This window comes from Muscardinus avellanarius (assembly GCF_963383645.1).
Source record: "Muscardinus avellanarius genome assembly, chromosome: 9".
Taxonomy (NCBI): domain Eukaryota; kingdom Metazoa; phylum Chordata; class Mammalia; order Rodentia; family Gliridae; genus Muscardinus; species Muscardinus avellanarius.
Window position 1 is genome coordinate 89,404,305 of NC_137795.1, and position 15,740 is coordinate 89,420,044.

At 43.3% G+C, this 15,740-nt stretch overlaps 1 protein-coding gene across 1 annotated transcript in view; it reads left to right on the top strand.

The window, feature by feature from the left end:
* Positions 1 to 15,740, top strand: part of NRF1 (nuclear respiratory factor 1) — a gene marked incomplete at both ends in the record, with an annotated part of 103,435 nt that overhangs the window by 32,475 nt on the left and 55,220 nt on the right. Inside the window, 2 exon segments of the mRNA XM_080702021.1 lie at positions 12,265 to 12,423; positions 14,149 to 14,346. Of these exon segments, the coding sequence (XP_080558147.1) occupies positions 12,265 to 12,423; positions 14,149 to 14,346 (357 nt within the window).

Below are 15,740 nucleotides of genomic sequence, written 5' to 3' on the forward strand. Positions count from 1 at the left end.
AATTGGCTAAATTATAAGAGTGGCATTTAGTAATTACATGGAAGGACCCCACAAAAGACTAGGAGTTTAATACTCACTGAACTGTCAGATACCACAAATGATTTACTCTCTATTGCAGTAGAATAATACTTGTGGTACATAAAGTTACAGAACTAGAAATAGGGCTGGGTGTGTTGGTACACGCTTGTAATCACAGCATTTGGGAGGCTGAGTACTAAGGATCGCAGTTCACAGACAGCCTCAGCTACTAAGCAAGGCCCTTCGCAACTGAGTGAGACCCTGTTTCAAAATTAGAAAGAATAAAAAAAAAATAGAGCTGGGGGTGTCGCCCGGAGGTAGAATGCCCCTGGGTACCATCCCGGTATCACACACACACACACACACACACACACACACACACACACACACGCACACACACCAAAAAAACCCTAGAAATAGCATTTATGCACTGCAATTTCAGGGGATTAGGTCATTATTTTTTATATCTTTTGAGGGGTTATTTTTTGTGGGTTTTGTTTTGTTTTGGAACTGGGGATTATACCCAGAGGCATCTACATCCAAGTTATACCCTCAGCCCAATTTTCTTATTTTCATTCTTTTTTTTTTTTTTTTTGCGGAACTAGGGGTTGAACCCGGGGCATTCTACTTCTGAGCTATACCTCCAGCCCTATTTTTTATTTTTAACTTTGAAACAGAGTCTCACTAAGTTATGGAGTGCCTCACTAAGTAGCTGAGGCTGGCTGTGAACCTGCGATCCTCCTGTCTCAGCCTCTCAAGTATTCCGATTACAAGCGTGTGCAATCACTCCCAGCAATTATTTTTTTCCTTTGGCACTGGGAAACATTCTACCTCTGAACTACACATCCTGTCCAATTTTATTTTTATTTTGAAATAGGGTCTGTCTAGGCTCATGAGAGTCTCACTACTTGCTGAGGTTGTTGCTGAACATATAATCCTTTTGTCCCAGCCTTTAATTTTATTGTTGTGTGTGGATATATGTGGTGCTGGCGATTGAGCCCAGGGGTATTCTATTTTATTTTTTAGTTTTTTGAAATGGTATTGCTTTGTTGCTGAGCACTTGTGTTGAGTTTCCAAGGCTGGCTGTGAACCTGTTATCCTCCTGTCTTAGCCTCTCCAGCACTGTGTTTACAGGCATGCACCACTGTGCCTGGCTTTGTTTTGTTTTTACTATTTTATGTTATAAATATATCTTGATCCTGATAGTTTTTTTTTATGTTCTCCTCTGTCTGTCTGTCTGTCTGTCTGTCTGTCTGTCTCTCTCTCTCTCTCTCTCTCTCTCTCACACACACACACACACACACAGCTGTAGTATTTTTGTGATAAAATGAAAACTTCAGGCATCTTTAAGAATCATGGAGCCGGCATGGTGGCGCACGCTTGTAATCCCCGCTCTTGGGAGGCGGAGACAGGAGGATCACGCAGGTTCGAAGCCAGCACGCTGGCTTAAGAGACCCTGTTTCCAAATAAAAAAGTATAAAATAGGTCTGGGAGCGTAGCCCAGAGGTAGAAAGGCTTCCAGGAACCCCAGTACCACCACACACACACACCAAAAAAAAAAAAAGAGAGAGAATCATGGCTGGAACCAGGTGTGGTAATATTTGCCTGTAATCGAAGTACTTCGGAAGCTGAGACAGGAAGACCACAGGTTCAAGATAAGCCCTAGCAACAAAGCAAGACCTGTTTCAAAATAACAAACATAAAGCCGGGCGTGATGGTGCACTCTTGTAATCTCAGGACTTGGGAGGCTGAGACAGGAGGATCACAGGGTCAGAGCCAGCCTCAGCTATTTAGTGGAGCCCTCTGCAATTTATGTAAGACCCTGTTTCAAAATAATGAATAAAAAATAGGGCTGGGGGTATATCTTGGAGGTAGAATGCCCCTGAGTTTAGTCCCTAGTACTGAAAGGGGGAAGAAAAAAAAGAATAGTGGCTGGAACTCAGCCCATATACCCTATCTTTCTAGTCACTCTGCATGATGAGAATGAGGTTGAGATAAAGCTGAGCAGAAGAAACCAATAGTTTGGGGTAGGTTCTGCAACCCCAGAATTCACCTACAATGAAATAATAAAGTCACCTTTTTTAGAGATTTTGAAAGTTAGGTCAACAAATTTTTCTAGGATTTTCTAGAACTAGAGAATAGACTGAATTAGTGCTTCTCGATGTCAGTGTAGAAATTGCCCAAGAGTCTTGTCAGGTGCAGACTGTGGGTCAGTGGGTGTGCAGTGGGCCTAGGATTCTGCATTTCCAGTGAGCTCCCAGGTGACGTCAGGAGTGCTGATTCCTAGACTGTGCCTCCAGTTTAGAGAATTGCATGGCTTCCTGAAGAGACAATAGTATGGTAATGCTAATGGAAATCAGTTCTGCTCTTTACCACACTTGAGTCCTAAGGATCTTTTGTTCTTTGGTGATCACAAATCTTGTTGGGAATTGTATTCGGTTCTAAATTCAGACCAGCTGTACCACTCCTGAGTATCTTTCCAAGGGACTGAAATCAGATAACTACAGCAATATATGCATACTCATGTTCGTGGCACAGTTCAGAATGGCCAAATTATGGAACCAGCCTAGAAGACCATCAGCAGATAAATGGATTATCAAATTGTGGGTTATATACAAATGGAATTCTACTCAGCAATAAAAAAGGACAAAATTGCAGGAAAATGGATGGACCTGGAGAACAATATATTAAGTGAGATGAGCCAGTCACAGAAGTGAAGGGTCATATGTTTTCTTTAATATGAAGAAGGTAGGGAGTAATCGGGATACCAGAGGGACTTTAGATAATGGGAGAGAAACTTTAGTGGCATCAGGGAAGTAGTCTAGAGGAAGAGTAAGGATCAATGAAGGAATCGCTTCTATGGCGTGTGTGTGTGTGTGTGTGTGTGTGTGTGTGTGAATATTCATATCTATATATGAATGATTCAGGCAAAGATTGTATTATAGAAGAATCATCTCTGGCCAGGCATTGTGGTGCACGTTTGTAATCCCCGCGCTTGGGAGGCGGAGACAGGAGGATTGCACAGGTTCGAAGCCAGCCTTGCTGCTGCTTTAGAGACCCTGTTTCCAAATAAAAATATAAAAATGGGTCTGCGAGTGTAGCCCGGAGGTAGAAGGGTTTCCAGGAACCCCAGTACCACAAAAAAAAAGAAGAATCATCATCTCTGAAAAGACCTGCCTGTCGGGTATCACTGGCTAAAGTCCACTCCCCTTTCCCTTCTCCCTTCCCTCTGCCCTCCTGAACTTGCTGCCCTCCTCCTGCTCTCTCTGGGGCAGTGTGTCGCTTTACTGTCCCTTGGAGTAATGATGCAACAGAACAGTACACACACTGTAAGAGTAAAACCATAAACAGCCTAAAGGCTTATTAAGAGGGGAACGGTTAAATAAAATGGAAAGCCTATACCATGGACACTAGGTAACTGTTAGGAAAAAAAATATTATAGTTATGCTTCTAGAAGAAGAGCTCTATGCCGGGAATGGTGGCGCACACTTATAATCCCAGTGCTCGGGAGGCTGAGACGGGAGGATGGCAGTTTGTGGACAGCCTCAGGTACTTAGTGAGGCCCTCTGCAACTTAATGAGACCCTGTTTCAAAATAAAGTATAAAAAATAGGGTAGGGCGTATAGCTTGGAGGTCGAATGCCCCTGGGTTTCATCCCCCCCCCAAAAAAAAAAGAAGAAGAAGAGCTCTATGACTTTTTTTTTTTTTTTTTTTTTTGGTGCTGGGGATGGAACCCAGGGGCCTTCTACCTCCGGGCTACACTGCCAGACGTATTTTATATTTTTTATTTGGAAACGGTCTCTTAAGCCAGCTGAGACTGGCTTCGAACCTGCATGATCCTCCTGTCTCTTCCTCCCAAGCGGGGGGATTACAAGTGTGCGCCACCACGCCCGGCTCTATGACAAAATTTTGAGTGGAAAAAAACAAGTTATAAAATGTGTACAATATGGTATTCGTGTTTTACTTTAATCACATAAAACTACCTTTTCCAGAATATATTAATGTAAATGCATAGAATCTGGCCTATCAGGAAGGATGTTCATCAGTCTGATGCCTCTGGACAGTAGGCTGGCCTGGGGGAGGATGATGGCATGGAAGAAGGCCTGTGCCTTCATCACTGCCATTTTGTGTTGTTGTATAAAATAGTACAGCCAGCATACTAACAGAAACTAACCCATCTGAAAATTCTTTAAAGAGAACGTAGGACTTTAAGAGCATTTTGAGTGGTACACACCTATAATTCCAGTACTCGAGGGGCTGAGACAGAAAGATTCCAAGTTTGAAACCAGCCCCAGCAACTTAGCAAGGCCCTCCTCACCTTAGACCCCGTTTCAAAATACAAAAGGAAATAGGGCTGAGTGTGTAGCTTGGAGGTAGAATCCCCCTGGGTTCAATTCTCAGCACCACCACCAACGACAAAAGAGCATTTGATTACGAGAGTGTTTGAAGGTAGATGGGGTGTAAGATTAGACACATTTTGTCGTGGAATGAATCAGAAGTCTTAAATGAGTGCTTCCATTAGTTGACCTCTGAATTCATTCATTTGAAGTTTTACCTCTCTTTCTTTCCAAACTGGCTCTTCCCATGTTTTCTATGGGAATTTTTTTTTTTAAGAAATGAGATTTAGCTGCGTGTCATGCGCATGCTTGTAGTCCCAATACTTGGAAGGCTGAGACCAGAGGATCACAGGTTCACAGCCAGCCTAGCTACTTATTCAGGCCCCCCACAATTTAGTGAGACCCTGTTTCAAAGTAAAGAATAAAAAATAGGGCTGGGGGTATAGCTCAGTAATACAAGTAAGTTCAGAGAGTGAGCAAAGAAATCATTTGCTTTAGCTCCCTAATGCCTTTAATCGTTCATTTTAAGGGTCTATCAGCCATATAATTGTATGTATGTACGTACGTACATACTGGGGATAGAACCCAGGGGCATTCTATACCCCAATCTTATTTTTTATTCTTTATTTGGAAACAGGGTCTCACTGAGTTGCAGAGGGCCTCACTGAGTAGCTGAGGCTGTCCGCAAACGGAGACCCTCCTGTCTCAGCCTCCCGAGTGCTGGGGTGACAAGCGTGCGCCACCACGCCCGGCCTTGAAATCTTTCACTTAGAAATTCAGTTATGCCAGGCGAGGTGGCGCAGGCTTGTCATCCCGCATTCGGGAGGCTGAGACAGGAGGGTCACGGTTCATAGCCAGCTTCAGCTACTTAGTAAGGGCTTTGCAGCTCAGTGAGACCCTGTTTCAAAATAAAGAATCAAAGAATCAAAAATAGGGCTAGGGGTGTAGCTCAGAGGTAGAATGTTCCCCCCCCCAAAATCTAGCATAGCAAGGATTATCATTTCATTTTGATTGGATTAAGGTTTTGGGGTATGTGCCAAGGGTGGAAACCAGGGCCTTGGACATGCTGGGTGAGTACTGAGCAGTGCCTCCAGCCCCTTGACTGGGCTTTTTCAAGCTTTAGAAAATATTTATTTATTATTTTATTTTATAGATTTTGCAGAACTAGGGATTAAACCCAGAGGCATTCTACCTTTGAACTACAACTCCATTTTTTATACTTCATTGTGAAACATGGTTTTACTAAGTTGCAGAGGGCCTCACTCAGTAGCTGAGGCTGGCTATGAACCTGTGATCCTCCTGTCTCAGCCTCTCAAATCCTGGGATTACAAGAGTATGGAACCATGCCGAGATAGAAAATCATTTATTATTTATTTATTTATTTTTATTTTTTATTTTTTGGTGGTACTGGGGATGGAACCCTTCTACCTCCGGGCTACACTCCCAGACGTATTTTATAATTTATTTGGAAACAGGGTCTCTCAAACCAGCTGGGGCTGGCTTCGAACCTGCGTGATCCTCCTGTCTCAGCCTCCCGAATGTGGGATTACAAGCGTGCGCCACTACGCACGGCTAAAAATCATTTTTTTTAAAACCAGTTGAGCCAGGCATGGTGGTATATGCCTTTAATGCCAGTACTTGGGATGCTGAGACAGAATGATCACAGGTTCAAGGACAACCTCAGGAACCAGCCCCTCAACAACTTAAAAGACCCTGTTTTAAAATAAAACATAAGCTGGTGTGGGGGCATATTCCTATAATCTTAACACTTGGGAGGCTGAGACAGGAGGATGGCAGGATCAAGACCAGCCTCAACAATTTAGCAAGGCCCTTCACAACTTAGCCAGACCTCATTTCAAAATAAGATAGGGCTAGGGTTGTAGCTCAGAGGTAGAATGCCTCTGGGTTCAATCCCCAGTGCCACAAAAATAAATAGGGCTGAGGGTATAGCTCAGAGGTAAAGTGTTCCTGGGTACAATTCCCAGTACCCAAAATAAGTAAACAAAAATAAAACCAGCTATGTGTTTTTGCATAATCTTTACTTTTGATTGCCAGAGACATGGATTTAATATTTTTTCTTTTATGATTGTTCTCTCATAGGAGTAATATTTTCTAGTCTTCCTGGTTTAGGCTGGGTTTACAGACCATACGGGGGTGGGGGGGGAGTACTGTAGGCCTAGGCCTACACAGAACCCAAGAAAGCTTATTCCCGCCCAATTAAAGGGCAGCTCACACTGGTCTTGCTGATTGACTCCCTGTGGATTCGAGACAAACCTTCCTTAACAAGCACATTGGGAGCTTTGGTTTCCAAAACTGTAACACCAGTAATTAATCCAACTAGCAATGAGGACACACTGATGAATTCTAGAAAGGAGTCATTTTAACTCTTTCTCTACTGGACAGTTAATTTTTACCTTATAATGGTTTCTTTAAACTGGGTGTGGTGGTGCATACTTGTAATTCCTGCATTTGGGAGGCTGAGACTGGAGGATCACAGTTCCAGGACAGCCTCAGCTCCTACATAGTGAGGCCCTTTGCAACTCAGTGAAACTGTTTCAAAATAAAGAATAAAAAATAAGCCAGGCGTGGTGGCGCAGGCTTGTAATCCCAGCATTTTGGAGGCTAAGACTGGAGGATCACAGTTTATGGACAGCCTCAGCTACTTAGTGAGGCCCTTTGCAACTCAGTGAGACCTGGTTTCAAAATAAAGAATAAAAAATAGGGCAGGGGGTGTAGCTCAGAGGTCAAATGCCCCTGGGTTCTATCCCCAGACCTGCAAAAAAAAAAAAAAAAAAAAAGAATAAAATATAGGGCTGGGGGTATTGCTCAGAGGTAGAATGCTCCTGGGTTCCACCCCTAGTACCGCAAAAAAAAAAAAAAAAAAAGTTTATTTAGCTTTAGCAGTATTTACTTGGGACACCATAAAAATAGCCTGGTAAACTGGGCGTGGTGACGCACACTTGTCATCCCAGCACTTGGGAGGCTGAGACAGGAGGGTTGCACAGGTTCAAAGCCAGCCTCAGCTACTTAGTGAGGCTCTCAGCAACTTAGCGATACCCTGTTTCCAAATAAAGTATAAAATAGGTCTGGGAGTGTAGCCTAGAGATAGAATACCCCTGGGTTCCATCCCAGTATAGCAAAAAAGAAAAAAAAAGTCTGTTAAGCCAGTCATGGTGGCGCACACTGTGATCCCAGTACTTGGAAGGCTGAGACAGGAGAATAGCAGGTTCTCGGCTGCCTCAGCTACTTAGTGACACCCTGCTTCAAAATAAAAGAATAAAATAGGGCTGGGGGTGTAGCTCAGAGGTAGAATGCCCCTGTTTTTCATCCCCAGTACCACACACACACACACAAGTCTGGTAGAAAATTATCTTTTTCAATAAAGTCAGATTATCTCTGCATTTATTTATTCATTCATTCATTCATTTATCTATGGCACTGGAGATTGACCTAAGGGCTTTCTACCTCCGAGCTTACACCTCCAGCCTTATTTTAATTTTGAAACAGAGTCTTGCTAACAGAAACTGGACTAATGTAACTACATAGCACTAAAATAAATTGCTTAAATGTAAAATTGTGTGGATTTTATAGACATCATGTTGAATGAATAAAAACAAGCTGTATAAAAATATATTCTATAAGTTAATGAGACTCTCACTATTTGCTGAGGCTGTCCTCAAACCTACAATCCTTTTATCTCAGCCTCCCAAGTACTGGGGTTACCAGCATGGGCCACCAAACTTGGCTATCTCTATACATTTAAAAGTAAAAGAATCCAGCTAGGCGTGGTGGCCCAAACTTGTAATCCCAGTACCTGGGAGGTTGAGACAGGAAAATTACAGGTTCGTGGCCAGCCTCAGCTACTTATTGAGGCCCTCTGCAACTCAGTGAGACCCTGTTTCAAAATACAGAATAAAAAACGGGGCTGGGGGTGTAGCTCAGAGATAGAATGTGCCCAGGTTCGATCCCCAGTATGGGTGGGAGGTAGAAGAATCCTCCAGGTGTGGTGACACATGCCTGTCACCCTAATGACTAGGGATGCTGAGTCTCAAAGGAGCTGAAGTGTGGCCAGCAGTAGATGCCCCTGAGTTTAATCCCTAGTACTACCAGAGAAAGAACTCTTCATCCTCAAAATGTGTAGACTTGAAAATGAGATTCTATACTAAAAAATGTTTTTACCTCTAAATATGGAGACAAGGTTTTCACACTGGGAGGTTACCTTTTAAAAGTGAGGCTCTAGCTCTGAATTTGAGCTGTGTCATCAGCTGAGTTCACTGTAGGTTCATTGTGTTGCTGAGGTTTCTGTCTGAGGATGCTCTCTTCCCTCCCTTCCTTCCCTTCCTTCCTTCTTTTTGTGGTACTGGGGTTCCTGGAAACCCTTCTACCTCTGGGCTACACTCCCAGACCTATTTTTATACTTTTTATTTCGAACCTGCGCGATCCTCCTGTCTCCGCCTCCCAAGCGCGGGGGATTACAAGCATGCGCCACCACGCCTAACTCCCTTCCTTTTCTCTTCCCTCCCCTCCCTTCCCTTCCCTTCCCTTCCCTTTCTTTACCCTTCCCCTCCCTTCCCTTTTTCCTTTTCCTCCCCCCCAGTTCCTCCCTTCCTTCTCTTCCTTCCCTTACTTCCTTCTTTTCCCTTCCTTCCCCTTCTTTTTCCCTTCCCTCTACTCCCCTTCCTTTCCTTCCCTCCCTTCCTTCCCTTCCCCTCCCCTCCCCTCCCTTCTCTTCCTTTCTGGTAGTGAGATTGAACCAAGGGCCTCCACATGCTGAGAAAGTGCTCAGCCACTGAGCCACATCCCAAGCCCTTGGTTCTAGCATTCTTTATTTTTCATTAGCAATCTTGTTCACACAGATCTATATAAATCATTCTTCTGCTTCTGCAGTTTTCTATTTTACCCATCTTGGAAAAAGTAAGGATGAATGTTTTTGCATACATTACAGCTTTTTTTTGGGGGGGGGAGGGTCTGGGGATGGAACCCTGGGGCATTCGACCTCGAGCTACACCCGCTGCCCTATTTTTATTCTTTATTTTTTGAAACCGGGTCTCACTGAGTTGCAGAGGGCCTCACTAAGTAGCTGAGACTATCCGCGAACTGCGATCCTCTGGTCTCAGCCTCCCAAATGCTGGAATTACAAGTGTGCGCCACCACGCCCAGCTGTATTTTGTTAATTTATTTTATTTTATTTTTATTTTTATTTATCATTATTATATATATATATATATATATTTTTTTTTTTTTTTTAATTTGGAAACAGGGTCTCTTAAGCCAGCAAGGCTGGCTTCAAACCTGCGCGATCCTCCTGTCTCTGTCTCCCAAGCACAGGGATTACAAGCATGCGCCACCACGCCCAGCTATTTTGTTAATTTAAAGAGAGCCTTCTCGGTTCATTTTCTCCAGACTCTGCTATGTATGGATATAAAGAACTCAACCTTTATCAAGACTATTAATGGGATTAAGATATAGAGGAACATTAAAAATCTGTGGTATCAGTTTATTTAATTTATACATTTGAGGAAGCTCCTGTCTTTTACATGGAAAAATGTAAATTATTGTGTGTGAGGATTAAACCTTTTTATGTACTGTATATCTGAGGCTAAAAAAGATACTTCCAAGAAATCAGGATAAAGTGAAAAATGACTTTGAGATGTACTTTCTTAAAATAACTGGAGGAATGATCTCATGAGCAGCTGATAGCATGGGCTTGCAAATGGATATGTGGCTATTAGCCTGATGCTTGATCCCGCAGGGCCAAATATATATGGAGTGTATTATATCATATCCTGGAGGCAGGAGACTGTCCGGAAGGGACTGCGGGGAAGTGTCAGGCTGGGCAGAGGGACTGACAGTGCGGGTTCTGCCACCAGACCTGCCTTTATTAGGTAACCGCTGACTTGGGTTTGTAGCCCGCTCCCTGTTATGTAACAATTTCTATTATCTTTTGGCAAAATAATACATCCTGTTCATTATAAAAAGAATTTTAAAAACATACCTGATAATTGTATAAGATCTTCAAAACTACAATGTTGCCCTACTCCTCTCTCACTGCTACTTAAGTGTTCCCTTTTTTGTCTTTCTGCCATGTGGCTGTGGTCAGGTTCTTGAGTCTGACTCCTTCAGAATGTCCTCTCTGGTTTTGCTCTGAAAGGCGGTGCAGGCATCTTGGCATATGCAGGAGTTGTGTCTCTGCATTGCTGACCACCTCATAGGAAGGGAGGTCTGGAGCTGGGCGTGGTGGCGCACGGTTGTGATCCCAGCATTCGGGAGGCTGAGCCAGGAGGATCCGGGTTCTCAGACAGCCTCAGCTATTTAGTGAGGCCCTTAGCAACTCAGTGAGACCCTGTTTCAAAATATAGAGTAAAAAATAGGGCTGGGGGTGTAGCTCGGAGGTAGAATGCCCCTAGGTCCCATCCCTAATACTGCAAAATAAAGGGGGCGGGGTTGGGAGAAGTTCTAAGATTGTAACTGGATGAACTGCTTTTATTGCCAAAAATTATTATTAGCAATGAACAACAGTCATAAAGTAGATCCCTTCCTCCCCAATTCATATACAAAGTATAGTTACTCCGCCAAGAAATAAAGAATGGCAGTTAACTCTTGGATGTTTTGTGTTTGTGTGTGTATGTGGTACTGGGGGTGGAACTCAGGGACCTTTTACCTCTGGGCTAACCCTCCCCAGACCTATTTTATTTTTTATTTGGAAACAGGGTCTCACTAAATTGTTGAGAGTCTCACTAAATTGCTGAGGCTAGCCGGGAACATATGATCTTCCTGTCTCAGCCTCCCAAGTACTGGGATTACAAGTGTGTGCCATGATACCCACCCGATTGACAAATAGTTTAAAACCTATTTGGAGCCATTCATAGTGACACATGCCTGTAAAACTGGTTCTTGGGAGGATGAGATGGGAGAATCACAAGTTTGAGGCCAGCCTCAACAATTTACCAAGAGTGTGGTGGCCCATACCTGTAATCCCAGAACTTAGAAGGCTGAGATAGTAGGATCACAGCTTTGAGGGCAGTCTCAGCAAGTAGTGAGACTCTCATCAACCTAGGGGGACCTGTTTTTAAAATAGGCTGGAGGTGTAACTCAGAGGTAGAATGCCTTTGAGTTCAATCATCACTACAAAAAGATAACAAAACTTGTTTGGTGGATTTGATTTATAAAATAAATCTAAGTGTGGCTGGAGTGTGGCTCAGTGGTAGAACCCTTGCCTATAATGTACAAGGTCCTGGGTTCAATCCGCAGCAGCAGAAAAAAATCTGAATGAATTCTACAATTCCAAACCACAGAAGTTTCACTAAATCTATAGATGAGACTCACAGACAGTAGCCTCATTTACTAGGAAGTTTCTAGAAAAGCTTTAGGGCTCTTTTTCCCTTTTATTAAGTGGAAAGACTTTATTTTTATGTTTTTATAATCATCCACCTTACTGAATTCTCTTATTGTTGTAGTGGTTTTTTTTTTTATTTGATTCTCTGGGGTTTTGCAGATACAGATGAGAATCCACAATAATGATTTGACTTGCTCCTCACCTCTTATTCCTCTCTTAGCTAATTGCAGGATCACTGCCTCCAGAACAACATTGAAAACACCTTGACTTGGACCTTAAGTGCAGGAAAACTATACAAGGGAAAGAACTTAAGTGCCATTGACTTCATAAGAGGCAGAAATCAAACTTGAAGGCAGATACTCTTGTCTTTTAGGAACTAGTCTACAAACTATAGCTTATGGTGCCTTGGAGCAATCGTAACTTGTAGAAAACAATGGGTGCTCAGTAGTCACTCTGGGAGTTCTCTGAGGCCCTGCAGGAAGGTGTGTGTTTATAACCTTGAAATATGGTAGGGACATAAGCACATCCTGGGTGTCTTTCATGAGTCCTGACGACTTCGCTCTTCTCTTCCAGGCTCAGCTTCGAGCATTTATCCCAGAGATGCTCAAGTACTCCACAGGTCGGGGAAAGCCAGGCTGGGGGAAAGAAAGCTGCAAACCAATCTGGTGGCCTGAAGACATCCCCTGGGCAAACGTCAGGAGTGACGTCCGCACAGAAGAGCAGAAGCAAAGGGTGAGGACCGTCTGGCCTGAGCTGCTGCCACTTTTTCACTCTGGGTCAATCACCTCAACCTTTGTCATTTCTGCTTCTTATGCTAAGAAATCTGAAACCCGGCTAGCATGGTGGCATACACCTGTAATCCCAGGATTTGGGAGACTGAGCCTGGAAGATAATAGGTTCAAGGCCAGCCTCAACAGCTTAGCAAAGGCCTTAGCAACTTGGTGAGACCCTGTTTCATAACAAAAAACTAAGCTAGGTGTTGTGGTTCATGCCTGTAATCCCAGGACTTGGGGAGGCTGAGACAGGAGCAGGTTTGAGGCCAGTCCCATCAACTTAGCAAGGCCCTCAGAAACTTAGTCAGACACTGTTTCACAATAAAACATAAACATGCTCCATAGTGGCGTATGCTTGTAATCCAGTACTTGGGAGGCTGAGACAGGAGGATCACAGGTTTGAAGGCAACTTCAGCTACTTAATGAGGCACTCCACAACTTTGTGAGACTCTGTTTCAAAATAAAGAATAAAAAATAGGGCTGGAGGTATAGCTTAGAGGTAGAAAGCCCCTGGGTTCAAACCCCAGTACCACATAAATAAATAAATAAATAAATAAATAAATAAATAAATAAATAAATAAATAGGGCTGAGGGTGTAGCTCAGAAGTAGAATGCCCTTGGGTTCTATCCCCAGTACTACAAAAATAAAAGAGGGCTGGAGATACAGTTCAGAGGTAGAATACCACAGATTTAATCCCCAGAACCAAACACACACACACACAAAATCTAAAAACATTTGCATTGCTCAGACTTATTCCTGCACAAAAAGCTTGATGCTGTTTGACTTACAGCCCTCCCTATTTCTTACCCCATCACTAAAGGAATGACCAAGACGGGTTGTGAATTTATGCTTTGTCTCCATATTTATCTTTTGGAGCAACTTTAATTCTGATGTACGTAGGAAAAACAAACTTGAAATGAAAGAATTAATCACTTGAAGACTTAGAAATGTACTTATTTCTGATTAGCAAGAATCACTGTTGAAAAATATAAATATGGAATTAGAGCGATAGGAAGTTTGCCAATTGATAACAAACTTTTGAGAAGAAAAATTAAACCAGATAACATCCTTTAGCCTTTTCTGCATGTCAGTTTTTATTTAGCCTAGAAGTCTACAAAAATCTTAAATAAACCAGGCGTGGTGGCGCATGCTTGTAATCCCAGCATTCAGGAGACTGAGACCGGAGGATTATGGTTCGCTGACAGCCTCAGCTACTTACTGATTTCTTGACCATTGTAATATTTTGTTTTGTTTTTTGTGGTGCCGGGGATGAAACCCAGAGGCTTTCTACCTTTGGGCTACACTCCTAGACGTATTTTGTATTTTATTTGGAAACAGGGTCTCACTAAGTTACTGAGAGCCTCACTAAGTAGCTGAGGCTGGCTTCAAACCTGCGCAGTCCTCCTGTCTCTGCCACCACGCCCGGCTTTGTTTTGTTTTGTAAGACATTATGACATTGGCCTTGGATTGGAATCCCAAAGCTAAGGTGGGCGTTCTTCAGGAAGGAGGTCAATGGGAAACCTTCGGCACTTGGTACTCAATTCTTTGTGCCAGAATCAGTCTGTGAAATAATCCTAAGAGTTTATTCTGTATGAGGTTTGATTTTGTCTGATAAATAAACAGCTGGTTTTTCTATAGTGGTTCTTTGTGGCTTAATGTGCTTTCCTGGTCTTTTGGTGACAGGTTTCATGGACCCAAGCACTAAGGACCATAGTGAAAAACTGTTACAAGCAGCATGGGCGGGAGGATCTCTTGTATGCCTTTGAAGACCAGCAAACACAAACACAGGCCACCACCACGCACAGTATAGCCCATCTCGTACCGTCACAGACCGTAGTGCAGACCTTTAGCAACCCCGATGGCACTGTCTCCCTCATCCAGGTGAGTGAACCTGAGGGCCGTCAGTGGGCGGCTCAGTGGGCGGCCTTCCTCCCGCTGGAGAGGGTTGTTCTGTGCAAATCTTGATGAGCTTCACACCGCTTCCTGGGCTCCCCTAGATCTCCCTCCCTGAAGTGGACCCCTGAACAGTATTTTAAACTGCATCTTACCTAATTCAGAGCTGTGAGTAGCTTTCCTGGACATTTCCAAAACAAAGCACTTGGAAGTGATTTCTTTCATTGTCAGTGGCTAGAATATTCCTTCTGAATTACCGTCAAAAATTACACGTTATTAGCCAGGCGTGGTGGCGCACGCTTGTAATCCCCGCGCTTGGGAGGCGGAGACAGGAGGATCGCGCAGGTTCAAAGCCAGCCACGCTGGCGTAAGAGACCCTGTTTCAAAAATATAAAATAGGTCTGGGAGTGTAGCCCAGAGGTAGAAGGGCTTCCAGGAACCCCAGTACCACCAAAAAAAAAAAAAAAAAAAAAATTACACGTTATTGACAGGGAGCCAGTTTCTACAGTTCAGGGGTGAGAGTAGGAAATCAGTTTAGTGGCACTGAACGCTGATAGTGAAACACAATATCTCTTCTAATACTGTTTTATTTGAGTGAAATAAAATTCTCAATCAGGCATGGTGATGCACATCTGCAGTCTCAGTACTTGGGTAGCCTAGATCGCAGGTTCAAAGACAGCCTCAGCAAGTAGTGAGACTCATCAACCTAGCATGAACTCAGGGACATTCTACCTCTGAGCTACACCCCAGACCGGCTTTATTTTTTATTTTGAAACAGGGTCTTGCTAAATTGCAGAGGGCCTCATGAAGTTGCTGAGGCTAGCTGCAAACCTGTGATCCTCCTGTCTTAGCCTCCCAAGACCTTGTTTTAATATAAAAATAAAATAGAGATGGAGGATGCAGCTTGGAAATAGAATGCCCCTGAGGTCAATCCCCAGTACCACAAAAGAGAAAAAAAGAAAAAGAAAATTCTGAAACTCATAATAGTCCCTGAGAAATGAGTGTAGTGGCTCTGCTGGGCATGGTGGCTCACGCTTGTAATTCCAGCGCTTGGAAGGCTGAGACAGGAGAATCGCACAGGTTCGAAGCCAGCCTCAGCTACTTAGTGAGGCTCTCAGCAACTTAGTGAGACCCTGTTTCCAAATAAAATATAAAGTAGGTCTGGGAATGTAACCTGGAGGTAGAAACCCTCTGGGTTCCACCCCCAGGACCAAAATAAATAAATAAATAAATAAATAAATAAATAAATAAATAAATAAATAAATGAGTGTAGTGACCCATTTCACACCATAAGGCATATTAATTGGTATTTGCTAAATCTGGGGCCCAGCACATCTCAACTCTTAAGTAATAGCAAGCCCAAAGGTTCCATCCACTGACAC